The 21,723-nt window shown below is 44.1% G+C and overlaps 1 protein-coding gene across 2 annotated transcripts in view; it reads right to left on the bottom strand.

The window, feature by feature from the left end:
- Window positions 1-21,723, bottom strand: part of ELMOD1 (ELMO domain containing 1) — a 41,202-nt gene that overhangs the window by 1,475 nt on the left and 18,004 nt on the right. The window contains exons 4-10 of one of the 2 annotated variants that reach the window (XM_056858596.1): window positions 19,088-19,185; window positions 16,094-16,223; window positions 14,249-14,382; window positions 13,258-13,326; window positions 12,912-12,935; window positions 8,425-8,475; window positions 6,951-7,084 (exon numbers count right to left, since the gene is read on the bottom strand). In XM_056858596.1, coding sequence (XP_056714574.1) covers window positions 6,951-7,084; window positions 8,425-8,475; window positions 12,912-12,935; window positions 13,258-13,326; window positions 14,249-14,382; window positions 16,094-16,223; window positions 19,088-19,185 — 640 coding nt within the window. The remainder of the gene's footprint in view (window positions 1-6,950; window positions 7,085-8,424; window positions 8,476-12,911; window positions 12,936-13,257; window positions 13,327-14,248; window positions 14,383-16,093; window positions 16,224-19,087; window positions 19,186-21,723) is intronic. The other variant, XM_056858597.1, reaches the window with a different exon arrangement.

Here is a 21,723-nt window from a genome sequence, read left to right as displayed (position 1 = left end):
CTGATAGGTGTATGTAATGAAATACAGTAGACGGATGAGGGTCAGCCCTCACTTCCCCCTCTTACTCCTAGCTTCCTCCAGACATACCTCACCCGTCCCAGAGTTCCACCTTCCTCCTCTATGTTCTCCATCACCTGCCACTTCCCTTAGTCCCGACATCAGTCTCCACCCTCGTCTCCTAGGACCTCCCACTTAGTCCTGCTCTGCCTTCCAGCATGGTGTAGTGGTTAAGAGCGGTGGTTTGGAGTGGTGGACTCTGATCTGGAGAACTGGGTTTGATTCCCCACTCCTCCACATGAGAGGAGGAGGCTAATCTGGTGAACTGGATTTGTTTCCCCACTCCTCCACATGAAGCCAGCTGGGCGACCTTGGGCTAGTCGCACTCTCTCAGCCCCACCTACCTCACAGGGTGTCTGTTGTGGAGAGAGGAAGGGAAGGTGATTGTAAGCCGGTTTGATTCTCCCTTAAGTGGCAGAGATAGTCGGCATATAAAAACCAACTGCTGTTCTTCCCCATCCCTTTGCCTCTCCTTCCTGTTGTCCCCTTCCTGTTGTTTGTTAGAACTGACTTATTACTTGCTACCGTTTCAGAGGGATTGGATCGTTTGGTTATGGCCTAATGAAGATAGAGTAAGTCACATACACGCACAAAATAGACAAAGTCCTTTGTCTTAATAAAAACAACCTTTACTCACTAAAATCAGGGAATGGGTCACTGGGAGATTAAAACAAATAATCCTTTCTACATGGCTAAAGTTACCTTTACTTGCCAGATACTCCTGGCAGGTACTAAGCTTACACACAAGGCATTTCTAAGTAGAAGAATCACCCCTCCATCCTTCCAGGTTGGTGGTCAAAAGTTAACTAGGGCTGTGCTTTCTCTTCTAAACAAAGGATATTGAGAAAGAACAGTAAAATGCAGATTGCTTGTGTACGTGACAAGCTGCATGTGTGCAACGGATGCTCTCACTGACCAAATGCTAAATTAACATATTGCAGGTTACATCATACCTTTGAACTAGTTAACATCAATACAATCAATATTAACCCTTGTCTGTCTGAAATGTAACAAAGCTCGCTACCTAATACCCAACACTGTCTCACTGCCTTCTATACCCTCCCTTACTACAGGCCTTTTCCCCATTCCTTCTGCCTTTCACTCTCACAATCAGGGCTCAAGGTTGGTAAAGATGCAGACAGGGATGAGTAGAAGAACAGCACTGGTCGGCTAGCTGTTGATTTAATAAAGGAACTCCCTTGCTGCCTTGTGGTTCTCCTCACCTGCAATTTCTCAGGTGGGCTGGAAGGTTGGATTCAAGATGTCATGGTGTAGCAGCATCTGAGCTATACCACACCTTACGAGAGGTTATGTTTGCAGTTTCTATTAGAAGGGAGCCGTTCCCTCAGATGAAACGTTGCATACCCTGGACCCAGCCTATATGCCTCCCCTCTTAAAGTAGCTTGAAGCCAGACAGTTCCACTGACAGGTTTACCAACCTGAAACCTGAACAACAGAAGTTTTAAAACATACAGCCTCACTGACTTTTCCCATTCAGGTTCACCCATCTGTGCCTCCAAATAAAAGTAAAGGGCTTTAACTCAACCGGCTTGGTTAATACAATTTCTTAGCAGTTATACAGCACATTTCAAGCACACAGCACATTTCGCTACATACATTAGCTCAGCATTCCTTACAGAAGACCTGTATTTATTTATTTTAAGGAATTATACACCGCATCCTCAACTATTCGGTTCCTGGGGCGGTGCAGAGCATATCTAAAAGCCAACGATAAATATGATCAACAATAAAATACCCGGTTTAAAATATGATTTACATAGCAGCGTAAAAAACAAAGTAATAAAACCAGTGAGACAGAGTAAAAAATATAAAACCGGAGCCCGTGGGAAAACGAGAAGAGAAATTAAATTAAATGTCTGGGTAAACAAAAATGATTTGACCGGGCGTCTGAAAATAGGAAGATCACGTGGGGATGAGGCCACAGCTCAGTGGTAGAGCATCTGCTTGGCATGCAGGAGCCGGCACACAAAAGGATCCAGGAGAGGTGTAATGTAAAACACTTCCACCTGAGATCGCAGACAGCCACTGCTAGTCAGAGTAGACAATACTACCCTTGATAGACCGTTTGCCTAACTGGTCAGTGTAAGGCAGCTTTGTTTTGTGTTCAGGTGATTATCTGAGGGAGGATATTCCATATCTAAGGAGCCATCGTAAACGGCTGTCTCTTTGGAAGTCACCCACTTCACCTGTGAGGACAGGGCATCACGAGAAGGGCTTCTGAGCAAATGACCAATGTTGTCTGGCAGACTGATTTGGGAGGAAGTTTGTTAATAGCAATGTTATCCTTATACAGTTGATGCACAGACTGAGGTCTGAGGCAGAGTGGCTTGTTTCAAGTTCCACAGGAAGTTCATGGCAGAGGTGAGATTTCCTGACTGACAGTTCACACTCTTAGCCAACAATTACACCACACCATCTCTCAACCAGCACCTCTTATGAACCAGACAACAGATTAAATGATATCACGTATTTCAGCCACTTCACCTGAAATCCAGTCACCCTGATCCAGAGCCACCCGTGCGCTGCAATGGGAACATGAAGCTTCTGCATGCAACACAGTGCTTATATGGAGATGCCCCCAGTATCAAGATGAATGAGAAAATAATTGTGGGTAGGGGGAGACTTTGGACAAAACCAAGCATTCCTCTCTGATTTACTTATTTACTTCACTTAAAAAGGTAAAGGTCCCCTGTGCAAGCACCAGGTCATTCCTGACCCATGGGGTGACGTCACATCCTGACGTTTCCTAGGCAGACTTTGCTTACGGGGTGGTTTGCCAGTGCCTTCCCCAGTCATATTCCCTTTTCCCCCAGCAAGCAGGGTACTCATTTGACAGACCTCGGAAGGATGGAAGGCTGAGTCAACCTTGAGCCGGCTACCTGAAACCAACTTCCGTTTGTTTCACTTCTTACACCCATTTTTCTTCCCAATGGGGACCCAAAGCAGCTTACATCTTTTTTTAATTTTTTTTACATTTTTTTAAATCTTCACCACAACCCTGTGAAGTAGGTTAGGCTGAGAGTATGTGACTGGCCAAAGGTAACCCAGCTATGCTTCCATGGCAGAATGGGGATTCAAACCTGGGTCTTCTGGATCCTAGCCTGACAGCCAGAGTGCTGTAGTGGTTAAGAGCAGAGGACTCTTATAAACTTTTATTATCCTGCATTAATTACAAATTAAGACTATTTATCCAAGCAACAGTATATATGTGGCTTTAGGGATGCAAGTTTAATCTTAAAATCAACATCCCCCCCACGAGTTTGCACACCGATTTTAAGGAATTAGACTGAAGCGTCAACTACATTGGCATCGATAATTGTATTACCTAGTTCTGCAATTTTAGTGCGGATTTTTTAAAAGCATTTTCCAATTTTGAAATTTTGTTATTATTATATTTTACATATTTTGCTTATGTCATATATGTATTATTGTATATTGCTTCTTTTTTTGCTTAATAAAAAAAAGAGAGCAGTGGACTCTAATCTGGAGAACCAGGTTTGATTCCCCACTCCTCCACATGAAGCCTGCTGGGTGACCTTGGGCCAGTCACAGTTCTCTCCGAATTCTCTCAGCCCCACCTACCTCACAAGGCGTCTGGTGGGGAGAGGAAGGGATGGCAATTGTAAGCTGCTTTGAGACTCCTTAAGGGTGGAGACAAGCAGGATATAAAAACCAACTCTTTTTTCTTCTAACCACTAGCTACACCAGCTCTCAAGAGCCTTTTGAAAATCATGAATGCTGTAATTGGGAATCTGACTGACAAGTCCCAGAAGATCAAAATGAACAATGATGATTAAGTTCATTTCAAAAGCTGTTACCTTGTCAAAATCTACGAGGGAGGGAAGCTATGAAGGAGATGCAGCCCTTGACCTAGTTTGCGGAAGCAAATTTTCAAAGATACAAGCAGAGAACCAAATCTGTTCCCCGAAGGACCGCCAAAAGTACACTATAAACGGCTGAAGGGAAACCTGAGCCCTAGGCTACCGCCTCAAGACACAAAAAACAGCAATCTGGTTAAAGCTAAGCAGGGCTTAGCCTGGTCCGTGTGTGGATGGGAGACAGCCTAAGAACTCCATGCCTCTGTAAGCTCCATGATGGAAGAAAATCTAATGAAGAAATTACATACTATATTCATTGAACCAATACAACAGAAATTTGGGTACCCAGCCGTTTGCTGCACCCTATAGATAGTGGCCCTACTTGGCAATCTCAGATTTCAACATGATGCAAATGACCATCCATCATATAAATTATACTTTACACACTGAACAAAAGATGCTGCCTTCTACTGAGTCAGGCCAAGCAGATAGGTTACAGAAGGGGGGAAAACCTGCACACTGCTGAGGTGGTGTGTTCATGGGCACAAATTCCAGAGTTTGCTATAGACCTCATGCACAAGCTGAATAACACACTTTCAATCTACTTTCAAAGCACGTTAGCTACAGTTTGAAGCAGGATTTTGCTGTTTCACACAGTAAAATCCAGTCGGAAAGTGCACTGAAACTGGACTGGCAGTGTGTTACTCAGTCTGTGTGAAAGCGCCCGCCCCATGCAACCAGAACCCTGTGTTGAATCAGGTGCCTCTTGGCTGCGAGTTAACACATACAACTCAGCAGTGGAATCTACAACACGCGCCAGTCGTATGGCTAATGGGATTGGAGGATCACTTGCTGGGATAAGCCAAGAGTGCAGTCTTTCGCTGCATCGTTCCCGGTCTAAGGAGTACAAAGTGTACCCAACATCTCACGCTATGCTGCCTTGCTCTTGGTGGTGAACTGGCTCTCAGATTTGGCTGTTCTCAGAATGAGGACCAGAGTAGAGCAAAAAAAGGAGGAGGAGAACGATGACAACCTATAGACAGGTATTCTTTGGAGGGAGTACTGAACACTTTCTTCCCATGCCATTTGTCCAGTCACAGATCCACAAACACAAATTGTGTATCTTCCCCCCCCACCGAGAGGCTAATACCAGAAGAAACACATGTGCCCCCCCCTCAATGAAGGGAAGCATTTCGCTTGGGGAAAAACCGCAAGCAAGAAAAGTGCTCAGCACCTGCCCACAACTTGATACCAACCCGCCTTCTATCCAGTCAAACCAATTTTTATTTCATAGTTCAATGCCTAAATAAGTCTACCCGTAGATGCTCAAAATGATTTACAAGAGAACATTATACCAGCATAAAGCATTTTAAGCGTTATAATATTTCCTTTCAAAGGTAGCAAAATGGAACAAGGTTTTTTTTTTTAAGTCTCCTTTTGGTTCTCTGACCATCAGTTTTGAAGTTTCTTCTTGCTGTTACCCAAGATCCTTTAATTACAGACCCCCGGAGACCTTAATTTTGCAAAGCGTCTGGTCAGTCATTGAGCTAGGCCCTGGGTTCAAATCCTTGCTCCTCTGGAGTCTCACAAAGAAGCCATCATTCCCCCAGTCTCAGATTCTGCTCTGAAGCTTTGAATGGCCTACCTCACAGGCACGTTTCAAGAATGAATGAAGATGGATAGATAAAACACACAGTGCTTTGTGGTATGCTAGAATAATAATAAAATTTTTTAAAGCCTTGGCAAATAATAATTGAATTTTTTTTCTCCTGCCATGTTTTGTTCCTTTGGAGTCAAGATCCTTCCACGTCTAGCCAGGTGACATTCTCATTGACAGAAGGAAACGGTACAGGCTGGGGCAAAACCAAATAGGAAGCATCAGTAGAGCTGGTTGGATGGTTGTGCAAACAGAACAGCTCCACCTGGTGGATGAGCTGATACTAGCAAGCAAAAAAAAAGCTGCTTAAAGCCTCAACATACGATTTAAGAGTTATCAAATATTTACGAAGAGCCAGATTTGAGCCCAGTAGCACCTTAGAGGCCAACAAATTTTAGGGTATAAGCTTTTGAAAGTCAAAGGGAGCTTTGACTCTCGAAAGCTTACACTCTGAAAATCTTGATGGTCTCTAAGCTGCTACTGGACTCAAAAGCGGCTCTTCTACTGAAGACCGACACAGCTACCTCCGAAACAAATATTTATTAATGTTCTGAGCACACTTAGAAAGAACAACTAAAAAGCAAATCTGACGAACTTTGGAATTTTTAATATGTTGCTTTTTGTGATGTCCTGGTGACTTAACGCCACCTAAAGGTAAAAGGTAACGTCACATCCCGACGTTTACTAGGCAGACTACGTTTACGGGGTGGTTTGCCAGTGCCTTCCCCAGTCATCTTCCCTTTAACCCCAGCAAGCTGGGTACTCATTTGACCGACCTCAGAAGGATGGAAGGCTGAGTTGACCTTGAGCAGGCTACCTGAAACTGACTTCCGTTGGGATCGAACTCAGGTCGCGAGCAGAGCTTTTGACTGCAGTACTGCAGCTTATTACTTTGCGCCATGGGGCTCTTCTAACACCACCTACCAGGCACTAATCTTCTTTGGCTAGCCAAAAATCAACATGATTCAGGTTCAAATCCCCTATTCCACCATGAAGGTGACTGGGTGACCTTAGATCTGCAGACAAGAGTCTGCAGAATCTCTGGTGCTCTTTAGGACTGGGATTTTCTTTGCTCGTTTCAGACTCACACAGAAGAAAACACTGCATTCATAGTAGGGGCGGGGTTCCCACAATTTTACACCATCAGTCATTTATTTTCTCTTGGAAATGAAGAAGAGTTTCTTTTGCCTGGCATTTTTCACTGACCCATGAAACAGATACATCTATATATATTTTACTGTGTATTGATTATCCCCCAACAAAAGCCTAACTTAACCCAAATACAGAACCAACCAATGGAACAATAGCTATGGTTTGTACAACTGATCACCTGTAACTGAAGAACGTTAAGCAGGACAACAATAACATTTCACATATGCGGTTCTGCACACACTTACAGAAGGTCTGCTGGAAATGGGTTAACGTCGGAGCTTCTGGAGCAACATTGTAGAAGTGCGTTTTCAGAGCGCCGCTCACAAGCAGGTTGTACGCCAGGTCCGTGATGTTAATGCCAACAATAGCAAAAGAGTAGCTGCAAGAAACACAGAGTGGAGATTCCCACTTTAAAAAAAAGATACGTTTCTAGTCCTGAGCCAAAAAACCCATTAGATTTCCTCTTTAAAAAATGGAAACCAGGAACTAGTAGATCTTATCAATACATGGTTTTGACATTTTTGCACTATGATCTGTCAGCTATTTTATTTTTTAAAAGCCCTTGGTTGAGAATGGGGGGAAGGGAATGGTGGCTGAGAGCCAGCGTGGTGTAGTGGTTAATAGCGGTGGTCTGGAGCTGTGGACTCTGGAGAACCGGGTTTGATTCCCCACTCTTCCATATGAGCGGTGGAGGCTAATCTGGTGAACTGGATTTGTTTCCCCACTCCTACACATGAAGCCAGCTGGGTGACCTTGGGCAAGTCACAGCTCTCTTAGAGCTCTCTCAGTCCCACCTACTTCATAGGGTGTCTGTTGTGGGGAGGGGAAGGGAAGGTGATTGTAAGCCGGTTTGAGTCTACCTTAAGTGGTAGAGAAAGTCAGCATATAAAAACCAACTCCTCTTCTTCTTCTGTGGAAGTGGAGGCAGGGAAAATGGCGCCAATGTGAGCACGTCAAAAATATTCACCTTCCTGCATACAAAGGCGTTTTGATGGCAATCTTTCAAAAAAAGATTTTACCAAACTAGGTTTTAAAAAGCCGAGGAACAAACAGAAACAGGACTAACAGAGGATGACATCATGTAGATGCTTCCAGAAAGAGAGCTGCGGTAAGAAAGCCAAGATGAAGTGCAAAATCAACATGGAAACAGCCTGAGTATTACTGAGGGAAGGGTGGACAAGAGGGGTCACCTTTGTGTCAGCTTCCATTATGCCGGGGGCCTCTACACTAAGGTTTGTAACGGAAAACCCAACATGGAATTGCTGTAGAGCTGCTCAGTCATCTTGCACGTGATCATCACCCCTATTTTTCTCCTTCCACATATTAATGAGAAGCTGGCTAGGAAGCCTTGCCTGACCAGGTAATCTGACAGGGGGACACATGGTTTGAGCCCCTTGTGCGTGGTCTGCCATGGCAAAAGCAAATACCTGTTTTGTCATGGCAGTGATGTAAACATCACTGAAGCTAGAGCAGACTCTAAGGACCGGAAGGCTCAAGACTGAAGTATGTCAGTCATTCTTCTAATCTCACTGTTCTTCCGACACAAAGGTCTTGAACAGATCAAAATCCAACCCTCTTACAGGCAGATATTTTGGTCATTTTGAAGAGCCACCCCCTTTCATATCTGGAAGAAGCAGGCAGGAAAGTTAAGTGAACTTACATGAGCTCTCAACAAGCAGTGATGATAATAATTTTTCCTTCTTTGAAATTTACACTCACCCAATTGCTTTATCAAACTTTTTCTTCTCCCACTCAGCCTTGCTGCATTTGCTGAAAAATTAAAAACAAACATTGCTGCACAAAAAGCAAATTAATCTCTTTATATTACTCAGGAAAGCTGGCTTTGCATGGTAGTAGTGTTTTGCTAAAATGTTCTACTTCTTAAAATCCTACCTTATTTTATTTTTAACACCCCCTGAAAACCAGCTGCTTGCTTTATCACATTAGCATAACCCCCAACAGAGATTGTATCTGACAGAAATAATATTGAAGTAATAAGTTGTTTTCTATGCAGCCCTAATACACACATGCACACACATATATGTGTGTTGGTGTGTGTATGTATGTATATGAGCCAATTCTGTTGCACTATGGGTAGGGGGAAGACTCTGTGGAGAGATCGGTTTTTCTCTCCATATTGAGTAAGGGTGACCTGAGTATGGCCTTTGGGATTCTGCAAGATGGATACAGGTTGAGTATCCCTTATCCGGACATCCAAAATATGGAAAGATCCGAAATACGGACATTTTGAGCCGACATGCAGGTATTACACACAAAATTATTGAAGATATTGTTTAAAATTACATCCAGGCTATGTGTATAAAGTGTATATAAAACATACATAACACATAAATGAATTTCACGTTTAGACTTGGGTCCCATCCCCAGGAGATCTCATTATTGCAAAATATGGAAAGATCTGAAATATCGGGTCCCATGAATTCTGGATAAGGGATACTCAACCTGTATGACATAAATCACTTGATACAAACCCAAGAAACAAGTGACTCCACAGGAGTGAGGAAATTATTGCCCCAAATGGGATACTTTCTCGGTGTTTGAGAGGCTGGTTCACACATGGCCCTTGTGTCCGTTAAGTGGCAAGGTGCAGGCGCCTGGCTTGGGGTTGTGTTCGCCCCCCTGCATGTAGGGCATGAGTATGATATGAAGTCCACAAACATAAACTCAAATGTGCAGAAGCTCTCTCTGTGCGGTTTATCTTTGCCAAAAAAAGAGGGCAACAACAGATTGAGATTATGATACATATGTGGGCCATGCTAGGAATTATGGGACCGGCAAAGCCATGTGGGAAAGGGCTGCAGAGAAGATGGGTGAACGTGAGCAGCAAAGCTGTAGGAGTCAGCTTGGTATTCCTGATTACACCTTCGCTGACTCCAAGTAAAAAAGCTTAAGAACCAGTTTTCAAAAATTCAGGGTATAAAGCTGGGGTGTCAAACTCATTTGTTAGGGGGGCTGGATATGACGTAAATGTCACTTGGTCGGGCCGTGCTATGTGTACCATAAAATTAGTGCCAGGTACCGAAGATACAAACTTTATAGAAGACACAGGCTAAGCCAATTAATGATTTTTTTTTTACTTAAAATACAAACATGCTTAAAACAATACACTCTTAAAGTAATTATTTTTCACTTAACAGTCGTTGATCATTGACACCTTGGGACTGGGGGGGGGCAGCTGCCTCGGCTGGTGAGCCCACAGAAGGCTTACAAGCCCAAATCAGGAATGGGGGGGGGGGCTGCCTTGGCTGGCTCGCGCGCCGTATAAGAGTTCTCAAGGGGCCAGATCCAGCCCGCGGGTCTGTATGTTTGACACCCCTGTTATAAAGTGTTTTAGTTGTCAGGCTATATAATCCAATTTTCTGAAATGTTTTTTAATTACAATTTTTAACTCATTTTATCACAAGTATTTACAATTTTGTTTTAAAAAAGAGCAATCAATGCACATGATGGTCCATGCTAGAAAGCCAACTTTCGAAGCATTCCCCCACCCCTATCATTTTGGGTAGCACATGTCCTTGGAACTTTCCTTTCTGTATTTGGTAATCCTTGCCTACTGCAACTGTAATGTCAGGCCCCTTGGCCTTTTTACAGATACTGAGAAGCACAGGCAGCGGAAAATATACCAACAGTAATTACCCCCTCCCAACACAAAAAATAAGCCTTGTTCCAAAATACTAAAAAAATATAGACATGTTCCATGTATTGTCATCACCACTGGCAACAAAACACTGACTACAGGGAAGTACATCTTTAGGATTATTTCCATCTCTGGTTTATGCTTTTTAATAGAAAAAGCAACATGCAGGAGCACAACAAACCAGCAGAGCATCTATTAACATGCAACACAACAACGACAGCAGGATTTGCAGTGCCACAGTTTGCAATTCAGAAAACGAAAGAAAGGCGGTAAGGAAAACAAATACGTAACCTGTAACGTCCTTAATTCTAACTCAAATGGCTCATCTAAACCTAGGGTATCTTTTGCTTCTCTGCCCTGCCCCTCACTATGCTGAAGTTTAACTATTTATCAAACTCAGGGGTCACTTTTTCCCCTTTAGTGTGATTGCCGAAGATAGCAACCCCCCAAAAAAACCCCACCCTTTTTCACTTTTGCCTTTTCAGAGAAAGAGAAAGAAGAGGAAAATAGAACTCAGTTGTGAAAAGCAAACGAAAATAAGCTTTGATAAAAACCCCATCTGTAAGTAAATACGCAATTTACCAAGGGCAGATATTTGGCCCCGAACAATAAACGCTACCTACCCTACCTACCAAGGGCAGTTTTTAAAGGATCTTTCCCCCTAACAGAGCATATGAATAAGAAAGGATGTTCATCACAAATGGTGAGAGAAATGTTAGAACAGGCTCCTTCCCTCACGCAACTTGAGGGAAGAAACGGCAACGGGAGCAAATAAGCTTTGAAGTCACATCGAGGGATTTCTCCAAATAGCCGCCACATAATACAGCTGGGTTACAATGCTACAAGAAGCCGTCCTGCTTCAGTTGACAAGTTCATCACTAAGTATCTGGGGTCGTAAGAAAGCATCTCTTTGAACCAGTAAGTTCAGTGAGAGTGTGCCGTGGCTTATCCCTGGGCAATCGGCTTGTCGTGGCTCAGAGCTTTAGGGCTACACTGAAGCAGGGAAACCAGCTACACTGACCTGCAAGCGGGAAAAATCAAGGCAGAAAGAGTTTTGCTCATGAGAAATGCTCAGCTTTCTGGATAGGTACACAATCCGATCATAACCCCAGACTCTCTATAATTGCAGTCTGACAGGCACAGGATGTGGCTAGCCATGTATGGCTGTCACACTTTGCTTACAGGATAGATGCATATCCAGGACACGTGAAAACTGTTGTGATTGTTTCCAAACAGATTATTTGAGGCTGTTGGGAAGTGACATTTCCCCAACTTCCCAATAGCATCACGGCGCATGTGTGCACCTCCTTTGTTTCCCTGGCCTTTCTCCAATCTTTCTTATACAAGTGGAAAAGCATATCACAATGACACTTCAGCTTGTGGTTCTTCCCCTCTCCTGGCACTTCCTTGCTTTTCCTAACAGCTGAAAAAACACAGTTTGATCGGCCTGCTGAAATGACCAACCGTGGTTTGCAGGGGAACAAAAACCACTGTTCAGGTGAAAACTGGCAAGTTTGCCAGCCACCAGGCAGTGTGAGAGAGCGCAAAAGGAGGGGAAAGGACAAGCACCGGGTGCTTGCTATAATGTGAAACCAAACCAAGGTTTGGTATTGCATCTGAACTGAGTCTGAACAGCCTTTAAGAAGTAAACACCCCAAACAAATCTCTTTACAAAATGCATAATTTGACTTTGTAGAGACTTGTTGCTATAAAGAACGACACAACGCATAGTTAAATTGTGGAACTCCCTGCCCCAGGATGTGGCGATGGCTGCCAACTTGGAAGCCTTTAAGAGGGGAGTGGACATGTTCATGAAGGAGAGGGGCATTCATGGCTATTAGTAAAAATGCCATGATGCATACCTATTCTCTCCAGGATCAGAGGAGCATGCCTATTATATTAGGTGCTGTGGAATACATGCAGAATAATGCTGCTGCAGTTGTCTTGTTTGTGGGTTTCCTAGAAGCACCAGGTTGGCCACTATGTGAACAGACTGCTGGACTTTACGGGCCTTGGTCTCATCCAGCATGGCCTTTCTTACGTTCTTATGACAGCTCAGCTGCATTGCAGATATGCCATCCCTTGCTACCGTGAGACCAGCTCGCTAGAAAGGAAACTGAAGGAAGGTTCATGAGAAGCTAGCCAACTGCGACCCCAGAATGCCTGCTCTTGGTTCTTTGATAGTGGAAATGAGTTCCAGCTTTCCCTGCTCACATTGGATCTTGCAAGCTTTCCTCTTAAGCACATCTGCTGGGGCCCTAACTCAAGTGCATTTAGGAGAAGGGCTGGAGATTTCCTCACAAGTAGATCGGCTAGTGAGGAAGCTGCAAGAGAGAAGACTCCCAAGGAGATGCCCTGGCAGGACAGAACAGAAAGGGCATTGGTGGAAGACACCGGCATTCCTCTAAGTTGGACTTGCTTGCCAAGAAGGGCGTTCCTCCCACCCTGAAGTACATGCACTATTTCCCCTTCTTCCCCTGAAGTTTGAGTCTGCTTCAAAAGTTTGTTATGCAAAGGAATATAAGAATGCAAAGGGAAACAAGAATACCTTAGGTCCTCTTTAGTAACTTCCCTTCATTGTGAAAGATGAAAAAAAGGAAAGAAAAAAACAAGCAGCTTAAAAAAAATCATCATCACATGGAATAACGTGACTGTATTTAACAGTAAAGAAAAAAATATGTGGAATAAAGTGAATGTATTTAATAGTAAAAAAAAGAAAGAAATACGTAGAATACGCAGAAGTCGAATTATGTTTCCCCTCCAATTAAAAGTAAATAAGTTTTTTGGGGAGATGGGAGAATATCTTGTAGATCAGCAATAAAAACCACACAAAATGGTTACTAAAAGGATCTGCTTATGAGAGGCTGTTGTTGTTTCTAAGTTTCAAAAGTTACCTGTACTTTGGTTGAAGGGAATCAGAGAGGACCTGTTGAGCTGCAGCAGCATCCTGTTCAGCAAAGTATCTGTCAGGGGAAAAACACATTCCAGTGTCTATTGACACTGACCAAAACAGCCACAAATGTACACATAGGCTTGGTTCATAGAATCATAGAGTTCGAAGGGACCACCAGGGTCATCTAGTCCAACCCACTGCACAATGCAGGGAATTCACAACTACCTCCCCCCAAAAAAAACCCAGTGACCCCTACAACATGCCCAGAAGATGTCCAATATGCCTTCCCTCTCACCATCTGCCTAAGGTTATAGAATCAGCATTGCTGACAGATGGCCATATACTTATTCAGTTGGCAACCCTGTTCATGAGCCAGAGGTAGCCGCGATCCCCTTCTCTCCATCATGTATGTAATGAGTGAGGAAAGTGTACCACATCAAACCTAGGTCTTCAAACTTTTCTCCTTGGAGTTGAAGGACAGGAGTAGGATCCACCCCATGACCTCTAAACTCACTGCTCATGTGTGAACACTTCCACCCACACATTTGCAATGTAGAGGAGTACGTTATAGCTGCAAGCTAGAGGAAGGGAAAGAGGATTAAAAGCCCCCCCCCATTCTCTAGGGGGGCACATTCTTACATACAATTAAGAAACACACACTGAAAAATTCTCTGCCTATAGTACGTTACACAAATACTATTGTAAAAGGGGAAACAGGACATTCTTCAAACAAATTGCATCTCATTGTTGGCTACTTTATATTCATACTTCTCACTGCACATCAGAAGCCAAATCTTCGTATGTAGGGAATCATCCGATGATGCTCCAGACGGTTTTGACATGAAAGTGTTTTCTCATCCAAAGGGAGGAAATGTTTCAATTATACTGCACATTTCCAGAACTACGATTCTCTTAATAAGGTCTGCAGTGTATTAGCGGAAGCAGCATTTATAGCTTTGTACTTGGTTTTTAAGGAAAAGAGCTATACTTACAACAAATTATATAAGCCCAGAAGGCCCATGCCTCTGAAGTCTGTTTTAGGATCATCACCTTGGAAACCAATTTCACACCACTGCTTGGAAATCCGAGCTTCTAATGGGGAATCAGGTTTCAAGCATTTCCATAGCTACAGGAGGGAAGGGGGGAGGGAATCACAGGTAAAATTACGAACCAAGACGTTTGTGGATTGACATTTTGGAAATTGGTTCTCTATGGGGCTCGGCTTCATTCTTATGCGTAGTATTCAAAAGAGCTTGGGGCAACATGCTAAAGAAGGAATATTGGCGAGAAATGTTCCTCAGACACAGCAGACTTTTCTAATATGGCCGCTGGGAAATCCTGTGACCTAATGCAGAAATGGTGCAAAAACCTTGACAGGGACACACACTGTGTATACTCAATAGCTCTGCAAAGGGGTGGGGGAGAACAAAAGTCATCTTCCCCTAAGCGGTAGTTGGCTTTGCTGGAAGCAAGAAATGATCAGACTTCCTTTTCATGAGGCAGTTTTACAAGGGCGCAGAAGAGAAACAAAACGACTACCTAAATACAGATTGAGTAGCCTTTATCCGAAATGCTTGGGACCAGAAGTGTTTCGGATTTTGGAATATTTGCATATACATAATGAGATATCTTGGGGATGGGACCCCAACCTAAACACGAAATTCATTTACGGTATGCTTTATATACACTTTATGCACATAGTGTGATGGTAATTTTATACAATATTTTTAAATAATTTTGTGCCTATGGGGCATCATGGAGAACCTGCCGTTGGTGTGACCAGCCTGCACACATGCCATTTTATTACCCTTTGTGGGCATTCAAAAGGTTTTGGATTTTGGATCATTTTGGATGTTGGATTTTCAGATAAGGGATACTCAACCTGTACTGAGAACTGCAACTCTGAAAGCACTACCTTCCAAAGAGTGACATAGGGTGCTAGAAACAGGAGACCCCAAGTTCCCAACTATTTCAAATTCTGGATTTTTAGAAGCCTGGGAAACCCAGCAACGAGAAAATGTCAAGCCTCAGAGATACACGTTAAGAAGTCAAACGCAAAAATATTCCAGCTGATTCTTCTTAACTTATGTTTTAAGTGCTATTTAATAGAATCACAGAGTTGGAAGGGACCACCAGGGTCATCTAGTCCAACCCCCTGCACAATGCAGGAAATTCACAACTATCTCCCCCTCGCACACCCACAGTGACCCCTAATCCACATTGAGAAGATGGCAACCCCCCCCTAAAACTTCCAGGATCCCTGACCAGTCAGCAGGGACACAATCTCTATGGTACACCACCGAATCTGCCAGAGGAACTGATCTCTGTAGTCTGGAGATCAGCTATAACTTTGCAAGAGCTGTAACTTGCCCAAGGTCACCCAGGTGGCTTCTTGTGTAGGGGTGGGGAAACCAACCTGGTTCACCAGATTAGCATCCGCTGCTCATTGTGGAGGAGTGGGGAATCAAACCCGGTTCTCCAGATCAGAGTCCACTGCTCCAAACCACTACACCATTAATGGAATGGAAGGAGCCTGAAGAATCAGAGCAGGAAGTGACACCATGGAACTATTAACATCCAATGTTCACATTGAGATACAGGTAAGGAGAGAAAAAGAGCCTGTGATTACCCAGGGACTCTTTTGCTGCTTTTTACAGGCTTCTATGTATTGATATCCCCTACAGAAGACCAATACATCCGACCATCAACTAACTTAACAGGCTACTAGCTCAGAATAAGCTATTGCACGCACAAGCCTTTTGCTGAGTGCAACCTTTTTTTTGTTAAACGGCGCCTGTCAATCTAGAAGGCGTCTCAAATGGGATTCGATCGCTCACCTTCAGGAGCATTTCTTCATGGCCGGGATCCTCCGAATCATAGGGCTCCCGGCGCAGTTTTTCAACCTCTGCAATCAAATTCCTGTACCCTACAATCTGTAGGAGGCAGGCCTGCAGAGATACACCGAGCCTGGTGGGAAAAGGAAGCAACGGTTAAACCTTGGGCTTGGCAATCGGAGCTTTTGCATGATTGATACTACCTCGGTATGGAATATACCTGTTCGCCAGAGAAGAAAAAGTGCATCAGTCTAGGCAAATATATGCCATGACATTTTACAATAGGCTGAGCTCTCCTAGAACCAGGCTGTGCAGCTCATCTTCACTGTTTTGCATGGGGCAGGGAGGAAGGAGAGAAAGTGCACCACCGCCTCCCCAGGGCATGTCATTAAAAAATGGTCTCCCTTTCGGAAAGGAATGGTCTTTGTCTCTGCCCTCCAGGCGCCTCCTTCAAATCCTCTCTTTTTTGGCTGCTTCCCCTCCCCCAACCCAAAGCAAGTTGTTGCTTTGTCACAGGGCGGCCAAGTAAAAAACCTGCTTGTGGCAAGGAAGGAAGGGTGGTGCTTAAATTTCTCAAGAGGGGCAGAGCTGGGGGCTCAGGACAAAGTGAAGACCATGCCTGATACCTAGTAAGCCTGGATACTTACATTCTAAGTATGTGGGGAAGGGGGAGGCAGATAAGCTGCAGCAGTTTGGTGGGAATGGGAAAAAATACTCTGCATGTGCACAGAGGCACTTTCCTTTCACAGATTCGGGGACTGGGCCTTGGGATGAAGAACAGATGCCGGGAGTGATCCCAGCACAAACAGTGTTCTAGCCAGGACACCATTTTCCTCTGGGTTGGCCTGTTTTTTAAAAATTTTGCAGAGAAGAAACATGGAGGAGAATAAACAGGGGAGGGGCGGTGGCTCAGTAGAAGGGCATCTGCTTGGCATGCAGAAGGTCTCAGGTTCAATCCCCGGCATCTCCAGTTAAAGGGACTACAGCAGGTAGGTGATGTGAAAGACCCATGCCTGAGACCCTGGAGAGCCGCTGCCGGTCTGAGTAGACAATACTGACTTTGATGGACCAAGGGTCTCATTCAGTATAAGGCAGCTTCATGTGTTCAATTCATGTATGCAAGAGCTCCTTTCCCATGCATTTTGGACATAATTGGGGGTAGTAGCTTGAAAGAGAGATATCAACCATGATAGCCAGTGAAAAAGTGGGACTGAAGGAAAACAGAACATAGCCTGGGGGATAGTTATGCCGTGTTGGCCAGGATTCTGGCAAAGGGGCTACTGAATTTTACATATCAGTTGGAATCTATCAGTCAAAACGTTGACTGCAGGCAGGTATCTAATGAATGGAGCTTTGACTCTTGAAAGCTTATACCCTGAAAATCTGGTTGGTCTCTAAGGTGGTCCTGGACTTGAATCCAGCTGTTCTACTGCAGACCAACAAGGCTGCCCTCTGAAACTGACCTTGTCCCCGTTACCTTTTCGTTCAGAAACTGCTTTTGAGTTTCCTCACTAGGGAACAAAAAGGTTAAATGCTGCAGCTGCCATCTTGGGAGGAAGTCCTTTGCAGCTCAGTCGGAGCGTCTTCAGAGTCAACACATATAAGGACGGGGCTGGTCTATCACCTTCTGAACTAGTCGGCACTTGTGAGGTTTTATTGCTAAAAGACTGCCCGCACTGAGCTGCGAAACGTACCGAGAAAGCGCTGGATAAAAACCACGCACAGGATGAAAGTCAGCTCTGTTCACGAAGCAGACGCAAACATCACAAAACGCAAACAACCGCATCTCCTGCAGCTTGTGTTGAATGAACGTGATACTTAACCTAAATAAGTTGGAGTCTCAAACAGTTGCTGTAGTATTAAATAAAAGACAATTACATCAGTGTGTGGGGGGCGGGAGGGCAGACTGACTCTCTTAGGTCAAGGGAAGAGTTTTGGGGTGCTCTTGCACTCCTTTTGGGAAGGGAGCTTAGAGTAGCTGCCTTTTTTCATCTATATCCGATTCAAAAGCTCTCACCCCACCTTTTCTTGGCACTGCTGATCCAGCCACGCTGCTCCATGCTCCTATAAAATCCAGGCTTGATGACTGTAATACACTCTATGTGGGCTAGCCTTGACGGCAACCTAACCTCCTACAGTAACCAACCAGACGCTGCCAGAGGAACACAGCCTCCCTCCGCTGTTGCTTTCCCAGCAACGGATTTTTCAGAGGTATACTGCCACTGAAAATGGAGGTTTCACACGGCCGCTGACGGACCTACCCTCTACATGCCAAGAAAAGCTAACTCACCGCACAAGGCTGTTGAGAGGATAAAATGGTGGAGGGGAAAGAACCATCTATATCCTACACCAGTGGTTCCCAAAGTTTTCGAGCCACCGCACCCTTGCTTCCACAAACTCAACCCCAGCGCCCTCTACCTAATCCTATAAAAAGCATTATTCAAAATAGGGGGTTTGCATGACTCACTAATGAAGATAATAACAATAAAATTTCAAAACAGTAACAATTAATTGCACATCTATTCAAAATCAAATTAAAACTTTTTAGTTGAAATTTATTCTACAAAACTGATGAACTTGATCCAGTGGTACCAGCTCTTCAAAATCTGGAATTTTTTTTTTATAGTCTCCACTAAATTTGCCAGCATGGTGCCATAGCCTTATCTATTGTAAATTAGAGAACAACACAGTTGAAGGGGCCCACCTCTAGCGCCCCCTTGCTGTCCCCTTGCCCTCTTAGTGCCCCCCTAGGTAATCCCACCGCCCCCCAGGGGGTGGTACTGCCCACTTTGGGAACAACTGCCCTATACTGTTCCTGAAGGGGGAGGCTGTCCCCTGGGAGCAGCATTTCAGAGGGCATTTGGGGCAGCACCGGGGTTGGGGGGAGGAGGCCAAGATGATGTTTGGTGGGTTCCAAGTCAGAGTCTCCAAAGAGACGAAGAGCACAAAGGTTTTCACATACAAAATTAGATGACACCCCCGCCGCCTTCCACTTACTGTGGATTTACATCCGGATTAATCTTTTTCAGGCCCATGATGGCATCTATGGTTTTTTCAATTGCATCTGGGTGAACGCTAAGTGAACTCTGCAGCAACTGAAAAAAATATAATACATGCTTTTTAAAATAACCAGATCACAGTTATTTCTCTAGAAAGTGAAAAATAACTGACAACAGATGAATGTAACCATTCATAAGTGGTGCTAAAATGAGGATTCTGTTGAATTGGGCATCTGTTTACGCATCACTCTGAAAACAGGCAACTATAATAATGATTTAGATAAAGGTGGAATGAAAATTGGGGGGGGGGGAGGAACATTATTTTGAGATATGCCGACGATACCACGTTACTGGCAGAAAATAGCAAAGATGTGAAACAACTACTGCTGAAAGTTAAAGGAGAAAGTGCCAAAGCAGGACTACAGCTGAACAACAAGAAAATAAAAGTAATGACTACTGGGGAATTACTCAATTTTAAAGTTGACAATGAGGAAATTTAAATTGCTCGTGACTTTCTATTCCTTGGCGCCATCTTCAACCAAAAGGGAGACTGAAACCAAGAAATCAGAAGGAGACTGAGACTGGTAAGGGCAGCCATGACGGAGCTAGAAAAGATTCTTAAGTGTCAGGATGTGTCTCTTGGAGACCAAGATCAAGTTAATTCATGTGTTTGATTTGATTCAAACGGGACGCTGGAGAAGAGAAAGAACTTACCCGCGGGTCTTTGTAGGCACACAGCAACTCCTAGGCTACTTTGTACGGATGGTGGCCGAGTTTAAAGGAGGCGCTGTGCACATGCAAAGTCCTGTGGGTAAGTTCTTTTGTCTCTCTAGCATCACATTTAAGCCAGTCTTCACCCAATCATCCAAAGACTGGGACAGAAGATTTTAGATTGTTAGAATCATAGAATCATAGAGTTGGAAGAGACCACCAGGGTCATCTAGTCCAACCCCCTGCACAATGCAGGAAAATCACAACTACCTCTGCCCCCCACACCCCCTGTGAACCCTACTCCATGCCCAGAAGATCCCCAAGATGCCCTCACTCTCATCATCTGCCTAAGGTCATAGAATCAGCACTGCTGACAGATGGCCATCTAGCCTTTACTTAAAAACCTCCAGGGAAGAAGCACATAATACCTCCCAAGGAAGCCTGTTCCACTGAGGAACTGCTCTAACTGTTAGAAAATTCTTCCTAATGTCTAGATGGAAACTCTTTAGATTTAATTTCAACCTGTTGGTTCTGGTTTGACCTTCTGGGGCAACAGAAAACAACTCGGCACTATCCTCTATATGACACCCCTTCCTGTACTTGAAGATGGTTATCATATCACCTCTCAGTCTTCTCCTCTTCAGGCTAAACATACCAGGCTCCTTCAACCTTTCCTCATAGGACTTGGTCTCCAGACCCCTCACCATCTTTGTTGCCCTCCTCTGGACATGTTCCCGCTTGTCTACATCCTTCTTAAATTGTGGTGCCTAAAACTGAACACAATACTCTAGGTGAGATCTAACCAGAGCAGAGCAAAGTGATACCATCACTTCGCATGATCTGGACACTATACTTCTGTTTATAAAGCCCAAGATCACATTTACCTTTTTAGGTGCCACATCACACTGCTGACTCATGTTCAGTGTCTGGTCTACTAAGATCCCAAGATCCTTTTCACACACACTACTGCTAAGACAAGTCTCCCCCATCCTATAATTATGTGTTTGATTTTTTCCTACCTAAATGCAGAACTTTATATTTATCTCTGTTGAAATAAATTTTATTGGTTTTAGCCCAATTCTACAGCCTGTCAAGATCATCCTGTATCCTGGCTCTGTCTTCTACCGTATTTGCTACCCCTCCCAATTTAGTATCATCTGCACATTTAATAAGCATCCCCTCTATTCCTTCATCCAAATATTGTATAAAGATGTTGAACAACACAGGGTCCAGGACAGATCCCTGAGGCACTCCACTAGTCACTCCTCTCCATGTGGATGAGGAACCATTAACAAGTTGGAGGACACCGTGAGAGTCTGGACTTGAATCTGGGTCTCTTAAAATGATCAGACTATGGCCAGGAAGGAAGAAAGAACTGCATTCCTTCCTTCTTTCCTGTGCTCTCTAACCTCTGTCCCTCCTCCTTTCCATTCCATTCCCTCTCTCTACATTCAACAAATCCAAAGCAACACATAGGAATCTGCAGCTCTTAATGGAGATTGTAAAGAGAAGAAGAGTTGGTTTTTATACCCTGCTTTTCTCTACCTTTAAGGAGTCTTGAAGCGGCTTACAATCTCCTTCCCTTTCTCTCCCCACAACTGACACCTTGTGAGGTAGATGAGGCTGAGAGAGTTTGGAGAGAGTTGTGACTAGCCCAAGGTTACCCAGCAGGGTTCATGCGGAGGAGCAGGGAAACCAACCCAGTTCACCAGATTAGAGTCCGCTGCTCTTAACCTCTACACCATGCTGGTTTCACACATTAAATTGATTGCAGATCCAGGATTACCACTGGGCCACAGACATGTTAAGTATTCAGTTCTGGCTCTCTGCCATGTCTACCTCTTTATGAGCTAAAATAAGTTTGCCACATTTGCATATCACATTATTGGGGTCACCATTATCACATCATATGGAATACACTTG

This window comes from Euleptes europaea, chromosome 12 (genome assembly GCF_029931775.1).
Source record: "Euleptes europaea isolate rEulEur1 chromosome 12, rEulEur1.hap1, whole genome shotgun sequence".
Lineage (NCBI taxonomy): Eukaryota > Metazoa > Chordata > Lepidosauria > Squamata > Sphaerodactylidae > Euleptes > Euleptes europaea.
The sequence above is the reverse complement of the archived record's forward strand: the minus strand, read 5'-3'. Positions and strand labels throughout refer to the sequence as shown.